Source organism: Leptonychotes weddellii, chromosome 3, assembly GCF_054177405.1.
Source record: "Leptonychotes weddellii isolate Sample4059 chromosome 3, ASM5417740v2, whole genome shotgun sequence".
NCBI classification, from domain to species: Eukaryota; Metazoa; Chordata; class Mammalia; order Carnivora; family Phocidae; genus Leptonychotes; species Leptonychotes weddellii.
In genome coordinates, this window is record NC_138371.1 from 108,865,001 (window position 1) to 108,890,492 (window position 25,492).

Consider the following 25,492-nt stretch of genomic DNA (forward strand, 5'->3'; position numbering starts at 1 on the left):
CAGGGAGGAGGGGAGGGCTTCAGTGGAAGCAGGATGCCGGGATCCCCAGAAGCTTTGGGAGGCACTGGACTTCCCATGGTTCCTGGGATGGGGTGGGCAGACAAGCTATTACAATCAAATATGAAAAGAAAAGGTGAGCCTGGCAGGCTGCATGATGTCAGGACCTGAGGTGGCAAATCTTCAGTCAACCTCACTTAAAAACCTACCCTACATGGGACACCCAGGTGGCTTGCTCAGTTAAGCGCCCAACTCTTGGTTTCAGCTCAGGTCATGATCTCAGGGATGTGAGATAGAGCGAGCCCCATGTCGGGCTCCCTGCTCAGGGGGGACTCTGCTTGAGATTCTCTCTCTCCCTCTCCCTCTTCCCTCCCCGACCCTCAAAATAAATAAATAAATCTTAAAACAAAACAAAACAAAAACCCTACCCTGCAATTCCCATGGTCCTTCTATGGACTGAATGTTTGTGTCACCCCCTCCCCCAAATTCATATGTTGGAACCCTAACCTCTAAGGTGATGGTAATAGGAGGTGGAGCTTTGAGAGTTTATTAAGTCATGAGGTTAGAGTCCTCATGGTCAGATTAGTGCCTTTATAAGAAAAGACAGGAGGAGCTTGCTTTCTCTCTCTCTCTCTGCTCAAGGGAGAGACACACCATGTGAGGACCTGAGGTGTCCAGGAAAGGAACACTTACCAAGAACCCAACCATGCTGGCACCCTAATCTTGGACTTCTAGCCTCCATAACTGTGAGAAAATAAATTTGTGTTGTTTAAGCCCCCCGGTCTATGGTGTTTGTTACAGCAGCCCAAGTTGATTAAGACATCCCTGATCACAGTTTCCATCCCAGAGGTGCCCCCTCATTCTCTTTTGTGTGGTCATTGCTATTGGTACTTGTAGACACCATTGGTTGGTTGACCTAATCCTCATCCCGCTCCCTTTCCCCTGGCTCCCTTCCAGTAAGGGTGGCATGTAGCGGAAATTGACAGAAATTGCTCCCAGGAAGCTGTGGTTCCTGATGAAAAGGCAGTGGCCCACCATTTGTCCATCTCTCTTCTACTACTCGCTGCCTGGAACATGGGAAGTTTGGACTATCACAGCCTTCTGCCTACCATGCAGGGACAAACATAAAAACAAAGACAAAAGACAATAGACGAGGGATGCCAGAGAGGAAAGATAAGAGAAGCCTGGGTCTCCTAAGAGTGTTGCTGCATAGCTGTTTTTTTGTTTTGTTGGGGTTTTTTTGTTTGTTTTTTGGGGAAAAAAAATCATGTGCCATGTGTTTAAAGAACTGTTAGTCAAATTTTCTGTCATTTCCAGTTAGAAGAATTCCTAACAGATACAGTGCCACCCTCTAGAGCACTGGACAACATTCCTTAATTTATCAAATTCTTTTGATTCTTTCAGGGATGAAAGCCCAAAGGAAGACAGTCTTGCTCACTATGGTCTCTTTAACCCCTATAGGGACAGAGTGGGGCTGGCAGGGATCATGACTCGTGCTTTGGTGCCCAGGTATACATTCCCAAAAATAGAGTCTTGGGAACTTTAAGAGTGCTTCCTATATTTTACTTTAAGATTCACGAGACCACTTATGGTATCTGAGTCTTTGGGAATGGGAATGACGAAATCAACTATAGTTGCCCTATAGAGAGCCCCTAAAGCCAGACTTCTCTTGCCCTAGAGAGTCTGGAGACTGATGGGGACACATACCGTCTTTCAGGGAGATTGGTACCTGAGAGTACCTTTTGCATCATCATCTTATTGGTGTAGGTAGAAACTGCATAATTGCTACACAAACAGGACTCCTTCTCTCAGACACGCACTTCCATAAGGTCTGCCTGAGCAGGCAAAGGAGAATTCCAAGTGGAATGCCAGGAGCCTGCTCGGGGTTGGGCTTCACAGGCAAGAGAAAAGGATGTTGGGACCAATGGTGAATAATGCAATCTGACAAACCCAACCCTGCCTTGTTATCTGGGAAGAGGAGAGTGGATGGGGGCCTGAACACATGAGCTTCTCTGCCTTCTGGGGACCACATTAATCAGTCCTCTGTGGTCACGTTCATGCCTTCTCCACTGGAAAATTTAGACCCAAAGCAAATCTTAGTAAGTCCAAATTTAAGCCTATTCTTTGAGAACTGGTTTCCAATAGATAATTTTTAAACTGTTTCAGACTGGGGAGAAAAAAGCCAGCATTTCTTCTCTAATGCTGTTCACAGAATCTCAGGCAAAGTGATTTCGTACCTGTCGCTCACTTTATACTTTAAAAAAGAACAAGTAGAAGTAGCCCTCCCCCCACAACACCCCCGCAAACCCCCATTAAACTACAGCACATTTCAATCTATGCATTGATGACGAGGATGAATACATTTTCTGCCACATCGATGTAGTTAAATTTCTAGCCCTTATTTTTAACCCAGCACCATTTCAGAATCAATTTCTATGGAAAGAGAATACCTGGACATTTAAATCCATCAAAAAGGAGTAAATGAGCATTTCAGATACATCTATCAAGAAGAAATGCCCCTTCTCCCCGTCATTGTGGGGCTTTGTCAGTTGCCTGTCAGATGAATGTCCGTGTAAGTGTTTATTAATCACTCTTGCGCTCGCTGATGGGCCTGAACACTTTGTTCCTCTACGTTTCTGACATGTACAAAGTATGCGGTAGGTTTCTTCTATCTGTCTCTTGAGCACAGTTGCTTACTTTGTTAAAGTTAATTTCCACTCATTTCTGGCTTTGATGGGAAGATTCCTTTATCAATTCAATTCATGTGTGTTGTCTGCAATCAAAGCAATATTGTCTGCTAATGTGAGCTATATTCCATGCTCTCTCTCCATTTTATGCTAACGCCTTCCTTCTGCTGGTCCTGCACTGGAGAATTTGGGGAAGAGGCTGCCTCCCTGGCCTTCACAGACAGGCTGCTGTGATGACTGAACCGGCAGCCATTTTCCCCTCCCAGAATTGCCTGGTTTAGAGAAATGATGAACTCTCTTTCCCAGGAAGCATCTGGATTGAAAGACAAGATGGTGGCAAAAAGATGGTAGTGGGAGACATGTAATGGCAACTTCATATTCCTACCACTCTCTGTAGGATCAAGTCTTACTCTGAAAGTCACCAGCCTTTATACTAGACCTTTACACTATCCCTCTATCCCCATGAGATTCAGTATCTCCCCAACACGTACTTTTGTGCATCTTACCATGTGCCCTTCCCAGCTTCTCTCTCTTCCCCATCTCATCCACCCATTTGCACCCTGTTAATTTAAGTCCTACTCTTCCTGAAAGATCATTTGAGCCCCCCCTCCCTTTCCCTGCCCCAGGGTAGTGAGAGCTCTTTTCTGAATGCTTCTAGAATAAAACTTTCACCAAGACCACATTGGCACTTACCACCTCATGCTAACCGGGGAAGTGGAGTCAGGCAGACCCAAGTCTGAATCTGACTCAGACACAGAGTTGTATGGCCCTGCACGTCTCTGAATCCCTGTGGAAGTTTCCCCATGAAGAAAAGGAGTGAAATAATGTCTATCTTGTAGAGCTGTTGTGAGGATTCACAATAACTTATATAACCCACCTATCATGGTTCCTAGATGATGTGACAGCCCAGTTCAGTGGTAGCTGCTGCTTAAATCCCAACTAGATGACAGGATCCCCCCCCCCCCCCAGAGGGAAGTGTGGTCCACATGGTGCTTTTCTGCCCACAGAGTAAGGAAAGTTAAACCCATATGAATCAGACTCCCTTGCAGCCAAGGTTCAGGTTATATATAAGGTTCTTCAATATTTGGAAGACAGAAGTTAGGTGAGACTTGTCAAGAACTATGAAGGGTCTGAGGTTTCTACTCTACATGCAAGCCAACAAGTTAGTCCACCACAGTACAGAGATGCTGGGAGAAGACAGGAGACCCCTGGGTCTGAGACAAAAGTCTTATTACTGGCAGCACAGCGGTAGGCAGAATGTCAGCATTTGCTTGTGCTGGTTCCTGAAGCCCCAGTTCCCCCAGGGGACTGGAGGGTTATGCTACCTCTATCTCCAGAGCTATTTTCTATGCAGGCAACCTTGAAAAGACAGTCAAGAACAAAGCAGACAGTACATCTACATGGTGTGCAGGCACAAGAGACCCGTGGAAAATTGTCTCCCCAGAAGCCCATCTTCCTGAGCCAGTGTGCTCCTAGCAAGGAAGATCGTGGAGATTTGGGGGTTTTCTACACTGGCTTCCCAGTGTCTGATCACTAGCTTCATAGCTTCAAAAGGAAATTATAGAAACAGCAAGTCCCTAACAATAAACAATAAAATGAGCCACTTGTTAGGAATATAAAATCTGTCTTTTATTAGTCACATATTGTAGTTTGAGACAGTTCTGGTTAGCAATGTGCTTGACTTGGTTTTAAAAATAATTTAGAAAGTATCCTCTCATAAACCAATTGCCACCTAAAGGTATACTCACAGGGGAAGCATCTGTTTCCACCATTGTCTTCCTAAAGTGCTGTGTGAAACCAATCAGCAGGCCAGCTTGATGAAACTACTTCCCACAGAACTCAGCCCTCTTAGTGGTAAGTGTAGTACACATGTTTTGCACCCATCACAGGATCAGGAAATAAAGAAAAAGAAGCCAGAAAGTTGAGATGAATAATCTTAGAACTTGCCCCTTTAACGATGTCTTAGGTTGAGGTGGGAATGAGTAAGGCAGTGTCAGCCCCCTACATGGGGGCCACTTACACTATGAATGGGAGGCACTGCTAGAGAGTATAGTCATGAGGAGTGAAGTTTCTGCAGGGTCAGGAGGCTTATCAAGAGGTCCTAAGACAAGATGATAAGTTGGAGAGATTCTCAGGTTGTTCCCAATTTGTGCTTTGATCTTTAATCAGTAACAAAAGCTTAGGGAGGTATTTGTGTCTGGGATAGAAACTAGACAAGACAGAAGTGATATCTTCTTGCTGTCCTAGATCAGAGCCAGCTAAGATTAACTCCAAGGCTTTAGCTGATATGAACTGCCCCAAGGTATTAGCCTTTACTTAATAGCTGGAGAAGTAAAAGAAAGTGACTTTTCTTAGGGATTGTTTATTCACTAATTCTACATTGTTAGATGGAAATAGGACTTCTCTCTGAGGCACAAGGCTACTCAGAGAAAAACCACTATTAAACAATTCCCTGTGAGGGGACACCTGGGTGTCAGTCAGTCAGTTAAGTGTCTGCCTTTAGCTCAGGTCGTGATCCCAGAGTCCTGGGATCAAGCCCCACATCTGGCTCCCTGCTGATCTCCCTCTGCCCCTCCCCCTGCTCTTGTTCTCTCGCTTTCTCTCAAATAAGTAAATAAAATTTCCTTTAAAAATTTTTTTAAAAATAAACAATTCCCTGTGGATTCTAACTGTTCAATTTTCTTCCTTTTTACAGGGCCTGCTATATTGGAGACATTCACCTGGTACTCCAAAATGACACAGAGATCTGTACAGTTACAATTACTCAAGTAATTGATGACAGATGCAATGTTCTTTGTGGGAATTAAGAACAAGGGTTCTTGAGGATGAGGAGTACTAGCTAAATGGTGAGGACACTAACCTTTGGAATCACACATGACCTCAAGACACGATGGTCTATTGGCTTCTCTGTGCCTCTACCCTTCTCAATGCCAAGGTAGAAAACTCAGCCTCCTGCCAGGGTTAAGGGCATCACTAAGACAATCCCATAGCAGCTCCTGCAAGAATTGAGGTGTCTTGACAGTAGCCTTTCTCTGAGAACCCCTCCCTTCCTCTTGCTCCTTCCTACCATCCAAAGTGTAGTGAGGGCACAGCCATCATCAATCACCTGCTCACTGTGGCTCTGTGAAATTGCTACCCCAAGTACTGAACAAAACTGGGGCTGTGTTAGGGGCAGTAGAGGGGGGAGTGATGGTCACAGGAATCCACAGGGCTTTTTAAACCAGTCTGCTCTGATCTCTATGACATACCACAGATTTTCAGCCCTAAATAGGTTCTCTGCTCTTTCTCTTCTAGTGGCTTGTTTTTGCTTTGCGGGGGGTGGGGGTGGGGGTGATTTGAGCCAAAGGCTTTCAGAGAATGGGAGGTTGGGAGCAGGGAGGTGTCCTGGGTTTGCTCTGGTAACAATAGGGAAAGAGAAGTGAGTGTAGAGGGAACTGAGCAGCCACAGAGGTCTCCCCTGTCTACGGGTTTTATTGCTTTATGCTGCCACCTGGCTGATCATTGAGTGGCAGGCTCCTCCTGCAGAGAAAGAAAGACTAGACCGAACATTTACACTGGAAGATCTTGAAACCAAGTTTCCTGATAGGAATCTTGCCCAAGGCCATGGACAATCCCGTCCAGCCTCATATCTCAAGAGTCGCTACCATCCATAAGGTACTAATTCTGAAGGCCAGGCTTAAAGGTCAGGTGTTTGCTCATCAGTGGAAAACTGTAGATGAGACTGGTTCTGTTTCAAACCGACCATGATTTCTTCCTACCGGAATCCTTCCTACCGGAATCCTCAGTAAGATGTTCCACATTCACCTTCATGGTCCCTGAGTAAGAGAATCCCTTCATCCCTGTAAAAATCATCTTTGCTTTCAGGGATGTCAAGGTCAAAGAAAAAAGGAAAAGGTTTGTGGTGAATGACTTAGGCTGGACAAACCATGCCAAAAGAAGGTCTCACTAACATTCCTGCATCCCATCACCCAGGAGAGAATACACACAGCTCACATTTACTAAGGGCACGCTCTGTCTTGAACAGCATGTTTAGGGCTTTACAAATACATCAGGAATAAACAGTGGTCCCTGGAACAAGATGCGTAAGGAGGCAGTGGATCTATCCCAGGCTGAGAGCATATGGAGTAAGGAGAAATCTCCCTGGAGAGGAAGCACACGATGTGTGTCAAGGTGGGTACCAACTAAGAGACTGGCCTGTGAACCCACTTCCAGGAAACCAGATAGAAAGGGGGACATCTTAAAAGCGAGGTCAGAAGTCCTGCAAGGTTCAAACAGAAGCTCTGGGTTATTGATATTAATCGCCTTCACCTGCACCCATTGACCAGAACACCATAACATTCAGATTACATGTACAACATCATCTTTAATCCTTTCAAGGGAGGTGAGTGATCATTCCTCTTTTACTATAGAAAGCTAAAGTGCTGAGAGCTTATGAAATCTTGTGATGCTCATCAAGATGCAGCTATGATGTGGTGAATAGGTGCAAAGAAAGGACAGCTCATTTATTGCCATTAGTACTAACATTAAACATTTATTAAACATACACAATTGTGCCCAAAGCTCTGAGAAACATTGGTGACACCAATATAAATAAGTCTTTATCCTTGCCCTTAAGGGCTTATAATCTATTTGAGAAAGAACAAGAGGATGTTCCAGAGGCTATGACATGATTACCATTGATTTCTTCATTTGACTTAATTCTTATTATCTGGATGGATCAGGGGTGGGGACCATGCTAGTAATAATGATGTATATCTGCATATAATAGAAAATTCAAATAACAAAAATGATAAATATTTATCTTCCACACACATAAAATAGGTAGGCAGCACCTTGACCTTCTGGCTCCTCCTATCTTTCTGCTCCACTATTCCCAGCATGAAGCCTCTATCTCAAAGATCATCAAATGGTCCAAGATGGATGCTAAAAATGCTTCTCTGACTTGCAAGAAGCCCTCCCTCCACTTGCTTCTTTAAATATGTGTGATTCCAGGGATACATCTATAATCCTGGTTTTTCTCTACACTCTACCACCCCAAGCTCATCCGCTAAGACTAACACTACCATGTTTGTATGCATAAGTTCCAAATTTCTCTCTTCACCTCTAATCTCTCTACTCAACTTTAGAATCACATTTTCATCATGGGACATCAGCAGAATGCTTTGAGGTTAAGGATTAAAATATAACACATCAGGGTTGTCTGGCTGGCTCAGTTGGTAGAGCACGTGACTTTTGATCTCAGGGTCTGAGTTTGAGCCACATTGGGGGTAGAGTTTACTTAAAAAAAAAAAAATGTGGGACACCTGGGTGGCTTAGTCAGTTAAGAGTCTGACTCTTGATCCTAACTCAGACCGTGATCTCAGGGTCATGAGTTCAAGGTCCACATTACTTACTACTTAAAAATAAAAAAAATAAATAAAAAATGAAAAACAAAAGCAACACATCCAAATATGATATAATGTTGCACCTCTGCAAGCAAAAGTAGGTCCTGCTTTTGAGTTCCCTGACTCTGCCTTTGATATGACTCCACTCCTTCCCTCCCCATGTGTTTGATGCCTCCTTCCCATGTGTTTGATGCCCTCCCTCTTTCATGTCCTTCCCCTCCAGCACCTACGAACGCACACAAACACACACACACCTAATTGGTCTTACCCATTTTCCCCTTCAAATTCTCTCAAATATTTCCACTTTCTGATCCTCATGTCCCCTTTCCAGATCTCAGGTGGTCATTATCCATCACTTGAACTAACCTTTTCTTTGCTTGTTTCCCTACTTTTGTTCATTCAAGAATTCAATAATTGTTCATTTGCAAGCCAACTCTGCTGGATCCTGCTCTAGCCTCTCTGTGTCCCCATCTATGGGAGCTCCTACTGCTTCCAGTTATATTTCTTAAGTTTCCTTGCTTAAAAATCTCTGAATAAGATCAAGTACAAACCTGTAGCATGGCCCTTTGTGGCTAAGCCTCCACTTCCGCTCACACCAACGTTTAGGCCCTCCCCCCTCCCAACAAGGCACACTCCACTCTGGCTCCCAGGTGCACTCACCATTCCCTGGTAGACTAGCTGTTCTCCTGCCCCTCTGATCAAGTGAACAGGCTGCTCTCTCCCGAGGGGAGTTGTATGAGCCACTACTGGCCTGGCTAAGTGAGCAGTCCCTTACTTACAATGAGAATTTCCACTCCATTGCCTCAACCCAGAAAAAGCAGAAATGGTCACTGATAATTCCAGGGCACGTACCATATTGCTTCTCTTTCTAATCAACCCCATCTCCTGTATACCATGAAAAGCCTTGGATGATAAACCCTAGCCTTGAGCTCCCAATAGGTTCATCCAAGTCCTGTAGAGCAGGACACTGCAACTGCCTTGAATGGGACCATCTTGACCCTATGAAGGAACGTGAGAAACTCCTGAGGAGGGCTGGGTACGTACAGATCTGCCATTCACTCCAACACACTGAGCTCCTGTGATGGTTCAGGCACTGGAGAAGGTGTGGAGGCTGCAAGACAGTCAGACAATTCCTGCAGGTAAGTTGCCCCACACCATGCCTCTAAATGCCTATGTGTATTAAGTGGGCAAACAAAAAAGTCCTCTTACCCATGCCACCTCCTGAGTTATGCCTCAGGATTCATTTATTTATCCAGCAAATATATACTGAGCACCTACTATATGACAGGAACTTTTCTGAGGTGGGATACAGTCATGCACCAGATAGACAAATATAGGCCGATCCCCAAAGGAGCATATGTTTCAGTGGGGTGGGAGGGGGGCGGAGACAGAAAAACAAGTAAAAGACACAGAAAGATAGAAGGTATTTGTAAAGCAAGGAATGGGAGTGGGGAACGTGGGGGAAAAGGAGTGATATTTTTTAACAGGGTCGTTGGCCTCCCTGAGAAGAAAAGTGACATTTGAAGATGTAAAGGAACAAGGTAAAGGAACAAGGATTCCCCAACCCTCCTCCCAATTTCTGCAGTTTTTGCAGAGATATATTTGCTGCAAATATCTTAGAGAGACATTTCCAGGAGGAAAATGGCGTGCTCTCTCTACCAACAGGAAAGGAGGCGGTGTGAAAGAGAAGAAAAGAGCGGGACAACAGAAATTATTCCATGTTGAACTGTCCCTGATGGACACTTGAAAACCAGCTCCGGGGGCAGAGCAGGGCCCACCAGGCCGAGGGGCTGCCCGAGGCCCCTCTCTCGGGCTGTCAGGCTAATCCCACCGCCTCCTCTCACCCCGCCCCGCCCAAGGGGGGGCGTTTGCTCGGGCGAGTAAAGTTCACACCCAGCTGAAGCCAACCCCGGAAGGCGCGCCCACCAGGAAAGCAGCGCGGCAGCCAGGGTGTCCCCAGGGAGCGGTCCTCCGGGGTGCGAGGGCAGCGGCCGGAAACCAGGCGGCGGACCGAGGCCGCGGGGCTGGGCTGCGGAGCTGAGAGGCACTGGGCACCCAGGCGAGCTCGCGCCCCTCGCCGGGCCGCACATTATCCCGGCGGCCCGTGCGCCTCAGCTCCTGCTCGGCCTTCTCCATGGGCACAGTACTTTCCCGAAATTCCCCAATTCCTGGGGCGCGCCCCGCGGTCCCGGACCGCCAAGCAGGAGCCCCCTTTCCGGCCGGCGCCCTCCGGATTTAGCGATGGCGGATTAAGTGTGCGTTCTTTCCAGGCCTCCCGAAAACACTCTCAGGGATGCTATTTTCTTGGGCCCGGGTCTCTCCCGCGCCGAGTTGCACAACAAACCATTTAAACATTTCAGCACAAAACCCGATCCATTGTGGGCCGCACATTAAAAAGTGTTATTCGCTTTGAAGTTTTTGTCTAATGGCTCTAAACTGAAAGAAAATGTTTTCCTATTACTTAATTCAATCATAGCGAAGAGACTTGGTAAAAAGCCCACGGATTTTGCCCCAAAGTGTGACAGAGTTCTCTTTGTGTTTGCTTATCCTCCGCTGTCACACACTTTAATTCGCCTCTCTTTATCTGGCATTCAAAACTTTCTTCAATGACATTCAATAAGGTCCAGAGGCTGGAGGGGAAAAAAAAAAAAACTGGTTATTTCCCCCCCCCCCCCATATTCTTTCCCAGTAGCTTTGGCCTTGCTCGCATTCAGGGGCTCTTAACCCCTTCCTCCCCGGGCGCGGGCTGCGGCTCCCAAGAGAGCTCCGCACCCCACTCTTCGCTGGCTCCAGGCTCCGGGGTGCAATTTCACCCCGCGGAGCCCCGCCCGCACTCCTCTCTCACACGCCACTGCCCCGGAGTGGGGGTGCCTCTACTGCCCTGGTCCCGGCTCTTGGCTCACTCTCAGCCGTGCTGGCCAGCCCAAATTACTCAGAGAGCAATTAGAACCGGCATTAAGCTGCGCTGTTGCACTCGGTTACTTTGCAAGCACCACCCTTGGGCGGGGAGCCTTGGAGAGGAGACTCTGGCGGGGGGAGGGGGGGCAGCATCCATCTCCTGACCCTCATGCCAAACAATTAAGGAAGCATTGAGCCCTACTCCTCCTGCTAAACGACATGAGCTTCATCCAGGTTATTTTCCCCATTGCCCCTCTCGTTACAGAATCAGTTGTTTTCTCTCCAACAAATTCTCTTTGCTTTTTAATCAGTTATAATTGGTTGCTATTGTTACTGTAAAGATGTCACCAATGATGAAAAACCATATAAATGCTTCAATCTGGGGCAGTCTAACTGCCGAGCACAGATTCCCCCCTCCGAAAAGCTTCGCCCTTCATTTCTCACAATTCCATTCAGAGCTCAGAGCAGGTGACTGGAGCGATTTGGTTCCAATAAAATCGAAAGTAAACGTCTTCGGTGAAAAGTTCGGGGCTGTAAATTCGAAATATTTATGCTAATTTCCCATTGTATGGAAAAAGTTCCTGGGTGAAGCAGCTTTGAGCCCGGGGACTATTTAAAAGGCCGAAGCTGTGTACACAGAGCCAGGCATTTGAAGTTGTTTAACCATTGTGTGACCAGAAAGAAGAGAGCGACGAGGCAGGAGGAGGTCTTGGGGACAGGGGAGGTCGACCCGGTTGGGCGAAGGCACCAGAGGTTGGGAATACAACGGCCCTTCGCCCTGCTCCTGTGGGGCAAACTTCGGGAAGGCAATGGTTTCCAAGCGCAGCCGCGAGTCTTTTGACGTGTGCATGAGTGGAGAGAGCGCCGGAAAAGATCTGTGCCCCGCAGAGCACCTACATCGCCTCTTCTAAGTGAGGTGCTCTATCTTCGCGGTGTAGGCTTTCATTCCCCATTCCTTGTCTCTGTCAGTGACTCTCAGAGGCCGTTCTCCACTATACATCCACAGCCCAGTCATTTAAAGGAAAAGTCTGGCTGACTAGCATGTACCGAACAAAGGCTGGGCGTTAAGGGCAGCATCAAAGTTAAGACTTTTGGAGAAACTTAAAACAGCGCTGAAAGACAGCATTGGGGCTAGTGGTGGATAAGGAATACTGAACTCCTTTCCCCTGTCCCCAGCAGCGCCTCCCCGCTGCAGGAGTTCGGGTCCTCCCACGCATGAAGAGGGGAAAGGATTCCACAGGTGGAAATCCGAGACCGGCTATAGGGACACCTATGGAGTGCACAACGCAGACCTGAGCAAACTGAGTGGAGGAAGCATGATCTTGGGGAGTAGGGGTAGATGAGAGAAGGAAGGGGACGCGGACCCAGTGCGCAGAGACGAGGTGTGCGCCCATGGGAATCTGTGGAAGCGAGGCAGCGGGGCTACAAAATCAATAAGATAAACCAGCCGATCGCCAATGCAAAGCCAAAGGGGAGTAAGGAATAAAGAGAAAGAAAAGAATATTAAATCGCAGGAGAATGAGAAAATAAACCCGCAAAAGGGAGAGGAGGGGGCGAGGGCGTCTGTTACGGCGTGGGTGGGGTTGACAAGAATAGAGTACATTATGCAGTTCATTTAGTTAACAAGTGAAATAATGAGGAAGCGTGCAGAGTGAATGCCAAGAGAAAAGGCACAAAAACCCTATTGAGAGGCCCCGGCCGCTCCTGGCGTAGCCCATCACATGGCAATAGTCCTATTTAAGCGGCGCCGCCGGCGCCTTTCAGCACCACTAGCGCTGGCCAGCACCTCGAGCTCTCCGCGCGGCGCCCGCGGCAGCAGCCGCCGCAGCTTCAGCCTCGGCCTCAGCGGCCCCTTTAGCCTCCGGCAAACAGGCAACAGCGCGGGGCCGCGGCCGGGGGAAGGGCGTGGAGAGCCCCGAAGTCCGCGGGGCGCAGGGAGACGGCTGGCGGCGGGGCGACCGCGCACCGGGGCCATGCCGCGCTCCTTCCTGGTGGACTCGCTGGTGCTGCGCGAGGCAGGCGAGAAGAAGGCCCCGGAGGGCAGCCCGCCGCCGCTCTTTCCCTACGCCGTGCCCCCGCCGCACGCGCTGCACGGCCTCTCGCCCGGCGCCTGCCACGCGCGCAAGGCCGGGCTGCTGTGCGTGTGCCCGCTTTGCGTCACCGCCTCGCAGCTGCACGGGCCCCCCGGGCCGCCCGCGCTGCCTCTGCTCAAGGCATCCTTCCCGCCCTTCGGCTCGCAGTACTGCCACGCGCCCCTAGGCCGCCAGCACTCGGCCGTGTCGCCCGGGGTCGCTCACGGCCCCGCTGCCGCCGCTGCCGCCGCCGCGCTCTACCAGACCTCCTATCCGCTGCCCGACCCCCGGCAGTTCCACTGCATCTCCGTGGGTAAGCCGAATCGCTGCGCAGTGGGACAGGGCATGGGTGACCTGATGAGAGTTGGCGAGCCAGGGATGGGGGGTGAGGGTCCCTGGGCGTCCTGGGGACGATGAAAGTCATGCTGGGACCCTGAGGAGAATAGGGTGGTGTGCCGATGGAGGGCTGGGACAGGACCCAGGAGGGAGGGGGAGGGCAGGAGGTCCAGGTCTCGAAGGGGGCGCGCAGGAGCGAACGAGGACTGAGGTTCAGGGCTCTCCATAAAGTAGTGCCAGGGTTGCGTGACTCTGGGAGTATCTGGGTCCCGCGGCTTAGCAAGGAGGCGCCCGCGGTAACGCTGCTGTGCGTTTCGTTTGGGGCAAAGAGGTAGGTGAAAGACCAAAGTCCCGGGATTCTACTGGTCACGTACGAGAGGATAGGGCCCACAGCGCAGGAGTCTGATCGCTTCCCTCTCTGCACCCCACCCCCTCCAGACAGCAGCTCCAACCAGCTGCCCAGCAGCAAGAGGATGCGCACCGCGTTCACCAGCACGCAGCTGCTAGAGCTGGAGCGCGAGTTCGCCTCTAACATGTACCTGTCCCGCCTGCGCCGCATTGAGATCGCCACCTACCTGAATCTGTCCGAGAAGCAGGTGAAGATCTGGTTCCAGAACCGCCGGGTGAAGCACAAGAAGGAGGGCAAAGGCAGCAACCACCGCGGCGGCGGCGGGAGCGCGGGCGCGGGCACTGGCGCACCGCAAAGCTGCAAATGCGCGTCGCTCTCCTCAGCCAAGTGCTCCGAGGATGACGACGAATTGCCCATGTCTCCGTCCTCTTCGGGGAAAGATGACCGGGATCTCACGGTCACTCCCTAGGCGCGCGCCTCCCCAGGTCGCCCACCCCAGGCCCTCCCTGCCGTCTCAGAGACACGTCGTGGGACTAAGCACCGGTTCCCAGGCACCCGCTGCCAAACCGCGGCCACGCACGGGTTTGGCAAGGGTTTGCGGAGGTCCCGGGCCCTGGGCAGCGCCAAGGGCTTGGCAGAGACCTGACGCTGGTATTCCCACCCAGGGCCCGCAGCCGTCCAAAGCGAACTCCAAGCTGTGAATCCTGCAAGCGCTGGAGTCCTTCTCAGCGATGCAGCACAGCGGCCCTGGAGGGCATGCCGGTCGGCCCTGCGCCTTGCTGGCGGCTGGCGCCTCCTCGCCTGACCTCCCTGGACTGGCTCAGGCTTTCTCGCGTCCTCTACTCCCCTCCACCCTGGGTCAAGCGGGGCCTCTTACCCCCTCGGACGCCAGCTCGCCACCCCCACCCCCCTTTTTTTTTTACATCTTTCTCTCCGTCCCCACTTCTTCACTGCCGTCGTTTATCCACCCCGCCTCCCCCCCCCCCCCACAGACATACACACACATTTGCGAACTCTTGGTACTGTTTTTCTTTTCCTTTCCGTCCCCTCCTCGAGGTTCAGTGGGCCCATTTGTCCCTCAATCAGGCCTTGCTGTCCCTGCAGCTCCTCTCCCACGAGAGAAATCGTCGCCCGTGATATCCGTGTCGGGGAAACCGACTCACTTTGTTTCGGAGACGCTTTGCGTTTCCCTAAATGAGACCCTGGCTCTCCGCTCCCGGCGACCCCTCTCTTCCCCAGACCCCAGACCCCGACCCCGCCCCGGTCTAGCTTGTCATTGTATGGTCTCTGTAATACCAGAAGATATTTATTTATTTATTTATGTACAAAATTTTAAATAAACTTTTTTTTTTCTTAGAAATCCACATGGCTCTGGACCCCAGGCCTCCACTCAGGACTGGACAGGTGCCCACCTGAGTTGGGGCTTCCTGTGGGGGCAGGGCGGGGATGGGGTGGCAGGTCCGAGCTCCACGCTCCGTTCCGCTCCTCACCTTGCTGCTCCGCCAGCCCTTGTCCGCACCCTCCGCCCCGCGAGGACTCTGCCTTCTGTGCCGCACTTGCCCCGTGCGCTCCCTAGTCTCTGCCGACCTCCGGCCAGGTGCACGGGTGCCGGGGAGAGCGGAGAGCCGAGTCGGAAGGAAAGGAAGGAACGCTCCCCACGCGGTGCCTCAGGTCCAGACCCCTGCAGCGCCCCCTTCTCGCCGGGGATCCCGCCTCACCAGCAGCCCAGCGGGTTTGGTTGTCCCGACCGCCATCCCCATGAGCAGTGACTAACTCCCACCAGAGAGCCGGAGAACTCAGTCTTTTGCTGCGCTCTGACATGTTTGTTATTTTTTTTATTTTTTATTTTTTTTATCTATCGTATTTGTTAGGGATAAATTCCCAACAAGATGGTGCGGCCTTCTCTGGAACGGCCCCCTCGGCTTGCTTTGAGGCAAATTCTGTCAGACGGTGCTGCCAAGATTCCAAGGACCCCGAGCGATCTGGCGCCGCGGTCCCCTCCAGGGGCCCTGTGTAACAGGCGCCCGTGCCTCCGGGACCCATGTTCTCACCCATTCTTCTTACACCCCCACAGTCCACTACGACTTTAGAATCCACACCCCAGTCCTCCTTGGGGAGATATGCGGGGTTTTCACTCGTTCTGTGGACTGGGGTTTCCGTCCAGGCGGAGAGCGCGCAGCCGCGGAAGTGGGGTATTTCTGCTGCTCAGGAAATCGGATTTGGGTTCTCACGACCTGCAGAAGCCTCCCATTCCGCCTCCTGGAAACCTGGGCCACTTCTTTTCCTGCCAGACATCTCCCTGCCACCCCCCCCCCCACACACACACCGGGGTAGCCCCGGACTTCCAATGTCCAGGCAAAGCAAACATATGCCTCTTTCATGAAAGGGGCTCCAGTTAGGGTTGCTCAACACAGGCGGGGTTCATTTCTAAAATGGTCTTTTCCTTCAGTCGAGCTGAGCGGTAGGCGCTCTCTCCACCTCTCCTAGAATAAAGGCGGGTGCGATCTGGCTTCCCACCATAGGCCATTTCCGGTTCTTCCTGGAGCGAGACTCCTGGGCTGTGCTGGAGACAGAGGAGAGTCGGTCTGACCCGCCTCTCTGCACCCTCCCCAGTCTCACCTGAGACCAGTCGTCCGACTCCCAGGAGGGAGGCATTGTACCAATACAAAGGAAGCCAAGGTGCTTTGAGGCATACTGGGAATCGAATCCCAACTAATGTTTTATTATCAATGATTTTGACGCTGAGTTTTTTGGCTGACACGCTGCTCTAAGAACCCTTGGGTGAGTGAAGTTTCGTATCCTTTAGCTACCTGCAACCCACCGGTCTGTCTTTGACTGAGGTTTGGGGCCCCGGGGAGCTCGGCCTTCAGGAAACAGGTGCACGGTGAATGCGAAGGGCGAAGGGCTCACTTGGAACCACTTCCTTCTCTGGATATGGGAGGGAGTCGTCAAGTGCACTGGTAGAGGCTCTCTCCAGCTTTCAGGGACAGACCTCTCCACCAGAAAGGCATTTTTGGAGATGGGCCTGCTAGGGCCCTGGCTTGGGGACAGGGTGGTGGCTATAGAGGAAGATGGAAGTGGAGCTTGGAGGAATGTGAAGAGGCTGGACACCGCGCCTCTCCCCCAGTCTCAAGCGTACTCCTCAGCCCGAATGCTTCAGTTTTGTCACCCTATGCCGAGGTCCGTCCTGTTCCCAGCTGCTCATAGAAGCTGCAGAGCCACTGCTGCCAGCGGGGTCCAAGCGGGTCCAGTTCTCCTAGGAGCGTGCCTTTCTTCCTCTCAGCTTTCCCTACGCAAGGCTTTATTTCCCTGTCCCGCTCCCAGAAGAGCAGCCTTGGCGCTTTCTGACGCGCTGTCCTGGAGAGCGTTTGGAGAAAACGCAGCCTCCTTGCGGCGGCCGCAGTGGTTACCAAGGCGGTGGCGAGAGCGCAGAGCTGGGGAGCGTGGAGGCAGCTGCGGCGCCCAAGAGCTCTCAGCAGCCAGCCGCCGCCTGGAGGAGCGCCGATGGGCTTTGGAGGGACAACGCGCTTCGGTTCAAACACTACTCACCCTGTCTCGGTCGGGACCGAAGTCGTTCCTCCGCTGCATGGTTTGGGAGGAGGTCAGGGCGCGCATCCAGCCGGTCCGGGAGCTACCCGAAACCAGAGCTTCTCATCTAGGGACACAGAATCCAGTCTTTGAGCCCACACTCTTTTGAGCTGGAATTTGGGGCTTGCAAGTCAAACTTTGAAATTAAAATCAAACTTAGTTAGAATGAAATTTCCTGGAAATTACCATTTAGTGTGGCTAATCCACATGCAGACGCCTGATTCTATTTCAGGGGCAACCTCTTTCTTTTCTCTGTGCAGTTCAGTGGCTAGGAGTATCCAAGTGCATGACTTTGCAATGCATTTCCACCATTTCCTTACAATCTTGGGCAAGCCACTGGTTCTTCCTAAACCTCACTTTCTTCTTCTGTAAACAGGGATTACGTTAAATAGTTCCTTTACAGGGTTGTTGTGCAATATTAGAGGATACAATTCACATAAAATGCTAAGCACAAGTCTGCCAAGTGTCAATAAATGGTAACTTATGTTGTTGTACGTGTTGTTTGTTACTTGTCCTGCCTAGAGCTGTGCCTGGGACATAGTTGGTGCTGAATAATTTACTGAATGATACAAGTGACCACTTATAAACAGGCTCAGACCTGAATCTATCACGGATGGCCTGGAGAACACACACAAGTGCAAACACTTCCAGGACTCCCAGGAGTTAGTCATTTAGAGGACAAGGAACTGCTCCCCTCTGCAAGCACTGTCCAGTGCTGGGAGTCCTGGAAGTCCAAACTGGAGTCCTCTTTCCATCTTCATTTAGACCAGTTCCTCGACCTCTACACTATTGACATTTTGGGGCCAAATAATTCTTCCTTATGGGAGCCTGTCCTGTGCATTGCAGGGTGTTCTGCAGCATCCCTGGCCTCCACACACTAGATGCCAAGGGGCCCCTGTCCCCCCCGAGGGTGACAACTAACGATGTTTCCAGATAATGTCAAATGTCCTCTGGGGGCAAAAGCACTTAAGGTTGAGAACCATTGATGTAGACCCATGTGTTTTCTGTTGAATCTTTTTTGCCAGTCCATAGGGGCCAGGATTTGGTAGCCTAGCTCTGAGCACACCTTTCTACCTTTCTTTCAATTATCCTTCACTGAATATGTGCGCCTTCGTGGGGGGGGGGGAACGAGGGGAGATACCAAAAATGCCCACAGAGTGAGAGCATGGCAGCTAGTCGATACAGCACTGGGCATATGGATTGAAAGGGTGAATCGGTCACAGTCTTACTGGGTGAGCAGAGTTTACAAAGCCACCGAAGCCTTTGCAAGAATATTCTATCCATTTGTCTCAGGACCTGTAGATACCTGGGATCCCTGTTCAGTCATGTCCATGGGTGGTGCCTAAAGGGAGCCCGAGGTGGCATCCCCCTAGTCACTCACACACACACACACACACACACACACTCATCACCACTATTATGATTCTTCCTGAAGCATACTCCTTATCTGTTTTGTCAATGCCTGTAAGTTTGATACTAGAAATCAATTCCTTTTTGCTAAGGCTCCTCATATTTGGTTCAACACAAGTACCCCTGAGAGTAGTAGCCATTGAATACATCATTCATTTTTTCTGAGGGGACTCTGGAAGAACAAAGGAGCAGAAAGTCCCTGAGAACTAAGGGAAGAGGTACAAGGGCAAGAAAAGGGGCATGAGTAAGGGGGAGGCTACAGGAAGTCTCACCAGCACGGACCAGTGTTGCCTGGGGCCATCTGTCCTTAACTCAGAACTATGAGGGTGAGTAACTATCTTACCAGACTATTTCAGAACTGAGCTCACCCACAGAGTAAGGAATAACCTGATTGCAGTGAGGCAAGAACCTCATGAATCCAGCCTTACATATGGCAATCCCTAGGTGAGTTTCTAATACTAATATATTAATAGAAATGTGTGTGTGTTGGAGATACTGAAACAAAAGGAAGGTTAAAAAAAAAAGTTGGTGTTTCTAGAAGGAGAGACAGATTATCTTGAAGTTGAATGCTCTGCTTTAGATTATCCCATCACTATGAATCCAACCCCTGGCTCTAGAAGGCTTCTTTGAAACAACCAAAGAAATCCAAGGTGTTAACCCTGATGCCTCCCAGCCTGGCATCCAAGCTGCTGTCTGTGAGGGGGAAGTGCCTACTGAAGTATGTTAAGGAGCCATTTGTCATCCACTCAGGCAGCAGTGAGTAAGGAAGTTGTTCACTCAGGAGTCCTGTCTTGTGCCACCACAGTCAGGGGACAACTGAAGAGACTGGGTATGAGTTGAGCAAGTAGGGGTCACTTGGGCAGTCCTGCAGTGAGGAGCTTCCTTTGCTGGTCCCACTGAGCTTTAGGCTGTTAGGACCCCTGGGAGTCAAAGGCTACCTCCATTGGCTCATTGTTCACCAAAAGGTGCCAGACAGAAGTAGTTGTCTGTCTCCTTGATTCCATGGTGTTATGAATTTCTGGAGTGGCTCTGTTACAGACCAAATTATATCTCCCTGCCCCCAAATTTATATCATGAACCCCAAAACCTAGTATCTCATACTGTAACTGTATTTGGAAATAGGGTCTTTGAAGAGGTAATTAAATGAGGTCATACGGGTGAGCCCTAATCCAATATGACTAGTGTCTATAAGAGAGACTCCAGATATATGCACACACAAAGGGACAACCATGTGAAGACACAGGGAAAAGGGGGCCACCTGCAAGCCAAGAAGAAAGGTCTCAGAAGAAACTAAGCCTGCCGACGCATTGATCTGGGATCTTTGGCCCTCATAACAGAGAAAATAAATTTCTATTGTTTAAGCCACCCAGTCTGTGGTATTTTGTATGGCAGCCTTAGCAAACAAACACAAATTCTGACCTGGATGAGAGCTCTCTGGGCCATTCCATGCTCCTGCAAAAATATAAGACTGCAGAGGAAAGAGCACCGGACTAGGAGTCAAGAACTTGAGGTCCAGACCCAGTTATGCACCTAACTAATTCTATAGCTCTGGACAAATCATGATCTTCCCGGATCTTAGTTTCCCCTTCCTTAGTGAGGGGATGTAACTGACATCAGTGGGTTTTTTTTTTTTCTTTTTCTGATCAGCATTCCCCCTCTTTCTGATCATCATCTAGATTTTATTTTGTCAAATATAAATTAAAGTCAGCTCTGGAAGAAAGCAGGCATCCACTGGGGTAGACATTTGAACGTTGTGGGAGTTCTCCCAGGCAGGGTCCCGCTTTTCACTAGAAGATCTAGTGGGGACTAAATATTAACTTGTCCCCTTCCCCAGCTGATCAGGCAGGTGCACAGGACCTGGGCCCAACATTTCCCCCAGAAGTCTGCTCTAGAGGAGAGGGACATGGAGATGCTTGTCAGACATTATTTCGTCTGGTCATAAAGTTAAGAGCCTCCGAGTGATGGCAGATGACCTATGACAATGATGGGAGGGCTAGTCCAGGGTGGGAGCCCTAGAGGTGGCATCTAACTAGACTGCCCAGTGGTGAGACCATGGCTATATCTCCTCTTCCTGCCTGCCTGGTTTCCAGCCATTCCCCTTGATTCTGTGAACTATCAGATGACCTTCCATTCAATACCTGTTCTGCTTAAGTAGCTAGAATTCATTTCGGTTGTTTGCAGCCAAGAACTTGGAGTGATGCGGTAATCTATGCCATATATGAGCAATTCAGAACACAATCCAGAGATTGTGAACAGACCTGGGACAGGTATGACTGTCTATCCCTGAAACTGAATATCGGTTCTGACCAGGTGACCAGTACAACTTAAATAGGATTCCCTGGACCACTACTCTTTGGACCACTGTTGTTGCCCATGCATTCCCTCTGGCCACACTGGCGCTTTTAGACATGGGGATGTTTCTTAACTCATCACCTGCTGTTCTAGTGTGAGTCACAACTAGAACATGCGCTGGCTCTTCCTGGAGTGGCACTGGGCCTCCTGGGGACAGCAGGAATAGTGCTTCCACACCTGCTGGAAAGCCATGCTCAGGCCTGCATGGAGACTCAGGATACAACATCTCTGCTTGCCCTCCCTGACTGACGGCCTAGCCATGCCTCTTTGAGGGAGTCATACACACATTCACAGAACTGTGCAATCTGTGATGCTTTGCTCTGACCCACCAGGGAGGAAACATTCTCTGAAATTCTCCTTCACCCTGAAGATTCTCCGAGTGGTTAAGAATGTCTCATGGCACTTGCTAACTCTTCTAATCCCAGCTCTGTATTGAGTGTCAGACACTGAATTCAAACTACTTTAAGCTAAAAGATGTCTATCAGCTCACAGAACCCATTAAGTTTCAAATGGAATTGTCCTCAGGAGGTCCAGGGACATGACAATGACCTCGCCCCCTCTCCCTATCCTTTGACTTTGCTCCTGTCTGTGTGTTGGCCTTATTCTTTCATGCTGTGGACAGGCTTTCTCCTTGCAGGGTGGGAGTAGTGTGGGGCTAGGAGGTAGGCAAAAAGGGGAGATGGCAACAATCAGCTCCAGGCTTACTTCATCCCAGCTAAATGCCCTGACAAAAAAGCAAGAGTGTCTCTCTCTTGACCAAAGCCCCACAGTGATGGCAAGTGGTACGTGGTGGCAGTCCTAGAGGGGTGGCAGAGGTTTTCCACGGTGGTGACCATTCCAGCCATGGATTGACTCTGCTTGGGTCACATGCCAATCCTGTGACTGGGGCAGGGGTGGCACTTGGGTGGGTCCAATGATTGGAGGCTCCAGTTGAACACAATAAATGGGGGTTGGGTCTCTGGATGGAAAGAAAGGATGAGGAGCAGACAAAACTCCAGATGTCCACTCTGGATACCAATTACTACCCCCGGGTACAGTGCAGTAGTTCACAAAGTATGAAGCACAAATCCCTGGGCTTCACTGAGACCCTTGCAGGGGGTCCAAGAAGCCAAAACTATTTCCATAATAATACTGAGATCTCAGTTGTCTTTTTCACTGTGTGGCCTCTGCACTGATGGTGCAGAAGCAAAGGTGGGCAAAACTGCCTGCACCTTAGACAAATCAAGGCAGTGGTCACTGTATTCTTGACCCCTCCACACCCGGCACAACAACAGTATCTAGTTGCACCTAAGAATGTTCTTTTTTTTATTTTTTAAAGATTTTATTTTTTTTATTTGACAGAGAGAAACACAGCGAGAGAGGGAACACAAGCAGCAGGAGTGGGAGAGGGAGGAGCAGGCTTCCTGCTGAGCAGGGAGCCCGATGCAGGGTGACCGATTCACCCTTTCAGAAAAAGAACTGAAAAAGAACTGACAATAGTTGCTGCTGGTGATAAAATTGAGGTTTTAAGCAAAAATTGGGACATTGGAATACATGTACCCATCACTGCAAACTTAACATCTTCTCAATACTTGGATTTTTCTAATGAGATGATGACATTAACAAATTTTTTAATATTATATAGTGAAATGAATCAGCATTGCACGATGCATTAACTCAGTGAACCAACATTTTCCAGATGATCCATGTGTGGGGCTACAAAATCAGGCATGGGTAAAAGATCCATTCAAAATATAAGGCAGACCAGCAGACTGAAATGTAACAGCACATAAATTTTATTGATATCATTTCAGACTCCACATTGTAACTAACATTCAACAAACTACCCCTTTTCATGTTTTGGTACAGTTTCAAGAAAACTGCTGTAATTAAATGAAAAGGTTATCAAAATAGCCCTCCATTTTCAACTACATATCTGTCTGAGGCTGATTTTCTTGATATATTTCAAGGAAAACAACATATCACAAAAGACTGAATGCAGAGGAGATACAAGAATTCATCTGTCTCCTATGAAGCCAGACATTAAAGAGATTTGCAAAAATACAAAATGATGTCTTTCTTGCAACTAAATATTTTGTTTTGGAAATTATAGTTATTTTCACATAAATGTTACATAAAACATTTCAGGACTGTGTTTTATTATAAACATTTAGGAATGGGTTTATTGTTTAAAATAAATAAATATTTTTAAGCTTTTTGCTTTAATATCTAATACAGTAAATCTTAATAGCTATATCCCACATAAACCAAAGCTCTTTGGAGTCCTCCATGCTTTTTAAGAATGTTAAGGGGTCCCAAGACCAAAGCATTTGAGAAGGGCTGTTGTAGGGTATTAAAAATAATAGCAGCCAAGACTTACTGGATAATTTAGCACTTACTGAATGCTCACTAACTGACAGACATGTATTGGCCCTCTTAATCTTCACACCAACTCCATGATGTAGGAATTATTGTAATCCCCATTCCACAGTAGAAAAAACTGAGGTACAGAGAGTTTCAATGTCTCCCCAAGTTCATACTGCTAGCCCGCAGACAAGCTGGAATCCAGGTCTGGGAGTCTGACTTCAGGACCCATGTTCTTAACCTTTTCCAAATGCTCCCTCCTCTCTATGAGCTAGCTTTGGAAGCTGTTAATTTGTTGTCCATCCAAGGCAACAGTCCGGGTACCCATAACCATCTCAAATAACCAGGATATCTCTCACATCATGGCCTCCTTTCCTACTCTCCCCAATATCCAAGCCTACTACTGTCTACAGAAGTGATTCAAAAAATAAGACACCAAACCATTTTAAAAGTTGCATTTGACACAAAATCTGGCAATTTCCTACACAGTACCTTCAAATGTGGCTTCCCTAAAGGACTCTTCTATTGCCTTCCTCTGGGGAGAAAAAGGCAGGGAAGTCTCCCCTTTCACTATGGAACAGCTATCAAAACCCAGCCCACCTGCTCCTGAAAGTTTGCGAGTTTACCAATTCACATCATTTTTTTTTTCTGTTACACTCTTAAAATTGGACAATTGCATGTAGCCATGTATGTTTATATTACCTGCGGCATCATGGCCAAAGCCCCTGTATTCATGTCATCTTTCGGGCCCCAGTGCAAAGGAGTTCCAGCCATAAGGAAGTCAGTTGAAAGCCCCTCTGTGATCCTTAGTTTGGTCTGCACAGGAGCTCTCCATACTGCTCTGACAACTACTAATCTCTCTTTGGCCACATGATTTCTCTTCATAACCTTGGCCCCATCTCGGAAGCACATTATGACACATTGCTGAGTAACTGAAATCCCATTTCCTCCCAGTATCTTAATTAAAATGTGAATCTGAGCCTGTACTAGTTATCTCAACTCTACTTCAGCCCAGAAAGAAGGGTTTAACCTCTAAAAGGACTTTGAAATTCTGTCACCAACTTAAGGCATTTTGGGATACGGTTTGTATGAAAGATGCTTCGGAAAATGAAGTTGTCATGTATTGTATGTGTAAATAAACCTTTCAGCTCCCTGGCAGAATCCAAGCTCAGTGGGGCTGGAAAAGCATTCTGGGTATTGGCATGCAAATGAGCATGTCAACGGCGGTCAGAGTGTACCTTCGAGGGGTAAACAAGCTGATTGTCATGGGCAATGTAGTTGGCTCTGCTCTGTTTGAAATTGCTTTGCAAATCCCTTGCTTGGTTGCATTTCTGAAAGTTGAGTTTGTGAACTCAATAATACAGCTTAATACCAAATTCCCAGTCACACCGTCTTTGGATGCCTGACAGGGTTGTGAACACCATAAAGGACCGTACAAGCAGGCATGCCCAATTAGGTTTGGAATGCAGGAGGCCTGAAGCACAGATAGAAGGCTGAAGTAAGATGTCGGCCACAATCGGGAAGTGGCCAGGGTGCAGACGTGCCCACGACCCCACACTCTAAGAGCGTGTGGGTATGGACCCCACACCACTGGCAGCCCCCTGCCTTTGCCAGCGCTCTTTCGTTTGCTTGCCATGTTCTGTCCCTCCCACTCCCAACCTGGCAAACCCCTACTCAGCCTCCTCTGAGAAGCCCTCCATACCTCCCCAGGTGGGATCAGCCCTGTCCATCTCAGGAAGCCTGGGCCCCTCTGTCCTTGACTCTATGCCGCGCCACCTCGATCATTCCATGCTGGGAGCTAGGCTGGGCTCTGACCACAGTGAGTGGCATTCTGTGCACGCATGCCTCTCCCCGGCTAGGAGGTGGTCCTCAAGGCAAGAGACTGGGTCTTACCTCCCCTCTCTGTCCCCAGGGCCTGGTGTTCAGTGAGCACCATGTGTATGCACCCATTCACATTCTCCTTGCCTGAAAGAAGGTGAATGAAATAAAAGTACAGAATCCTGAAACTGTTTTTCTTAACGCGTGTTCCGTCTACCCTCTTCATCCTGCAAGCAGGTCCTGCCTCCCCAACTCTGC

At 49.2% G+C, this 25,492-nt stretch overlaps 1 protein-coding gene across 1 annotated transcript; it reads left to right on the forward strand.

Moving 5' to 3' along the window:
- The first annotated feature begins 12,939 nt into the window (after positions 1-12,939).
- GSX1 (GS homeobox 1) lies at positions 12,940-14,395 on the forward strand. The gene is made up of 2 exons (XM_006748899.3): positions 12,940-13,351; positions 13,813-14,395. Exons 1-2 carry the CDS (start codon positions 12,940-12,942, stop codon positions 14,190-14,192), a joined length of 792 nt encoding a protein of 263 aa, XP_006748962.2. The 3' UTR covers positions 14,193-14,395.
- Positions 14,396-25,492: the final 11,097 nt, after the last annotated feature.

Excerpts from the sequence above, each read along its gene's own strand:
- GSX1 (XM_006748899.3), top strand. The coding sequence starts at position 12,940 with ATGCCGCGCTCCTTCCTGGTGGACTCGCTGGTGCTGCGCGAGGCAGGC. Across the intron at positions 13,352-13,812 it reads GTTCCACTGCATCTCCGTGG|ACAGCAGCTCCAACCAGCTG; the intron begins GTAAGCCGAATC and ends CACCCCCTCCAG.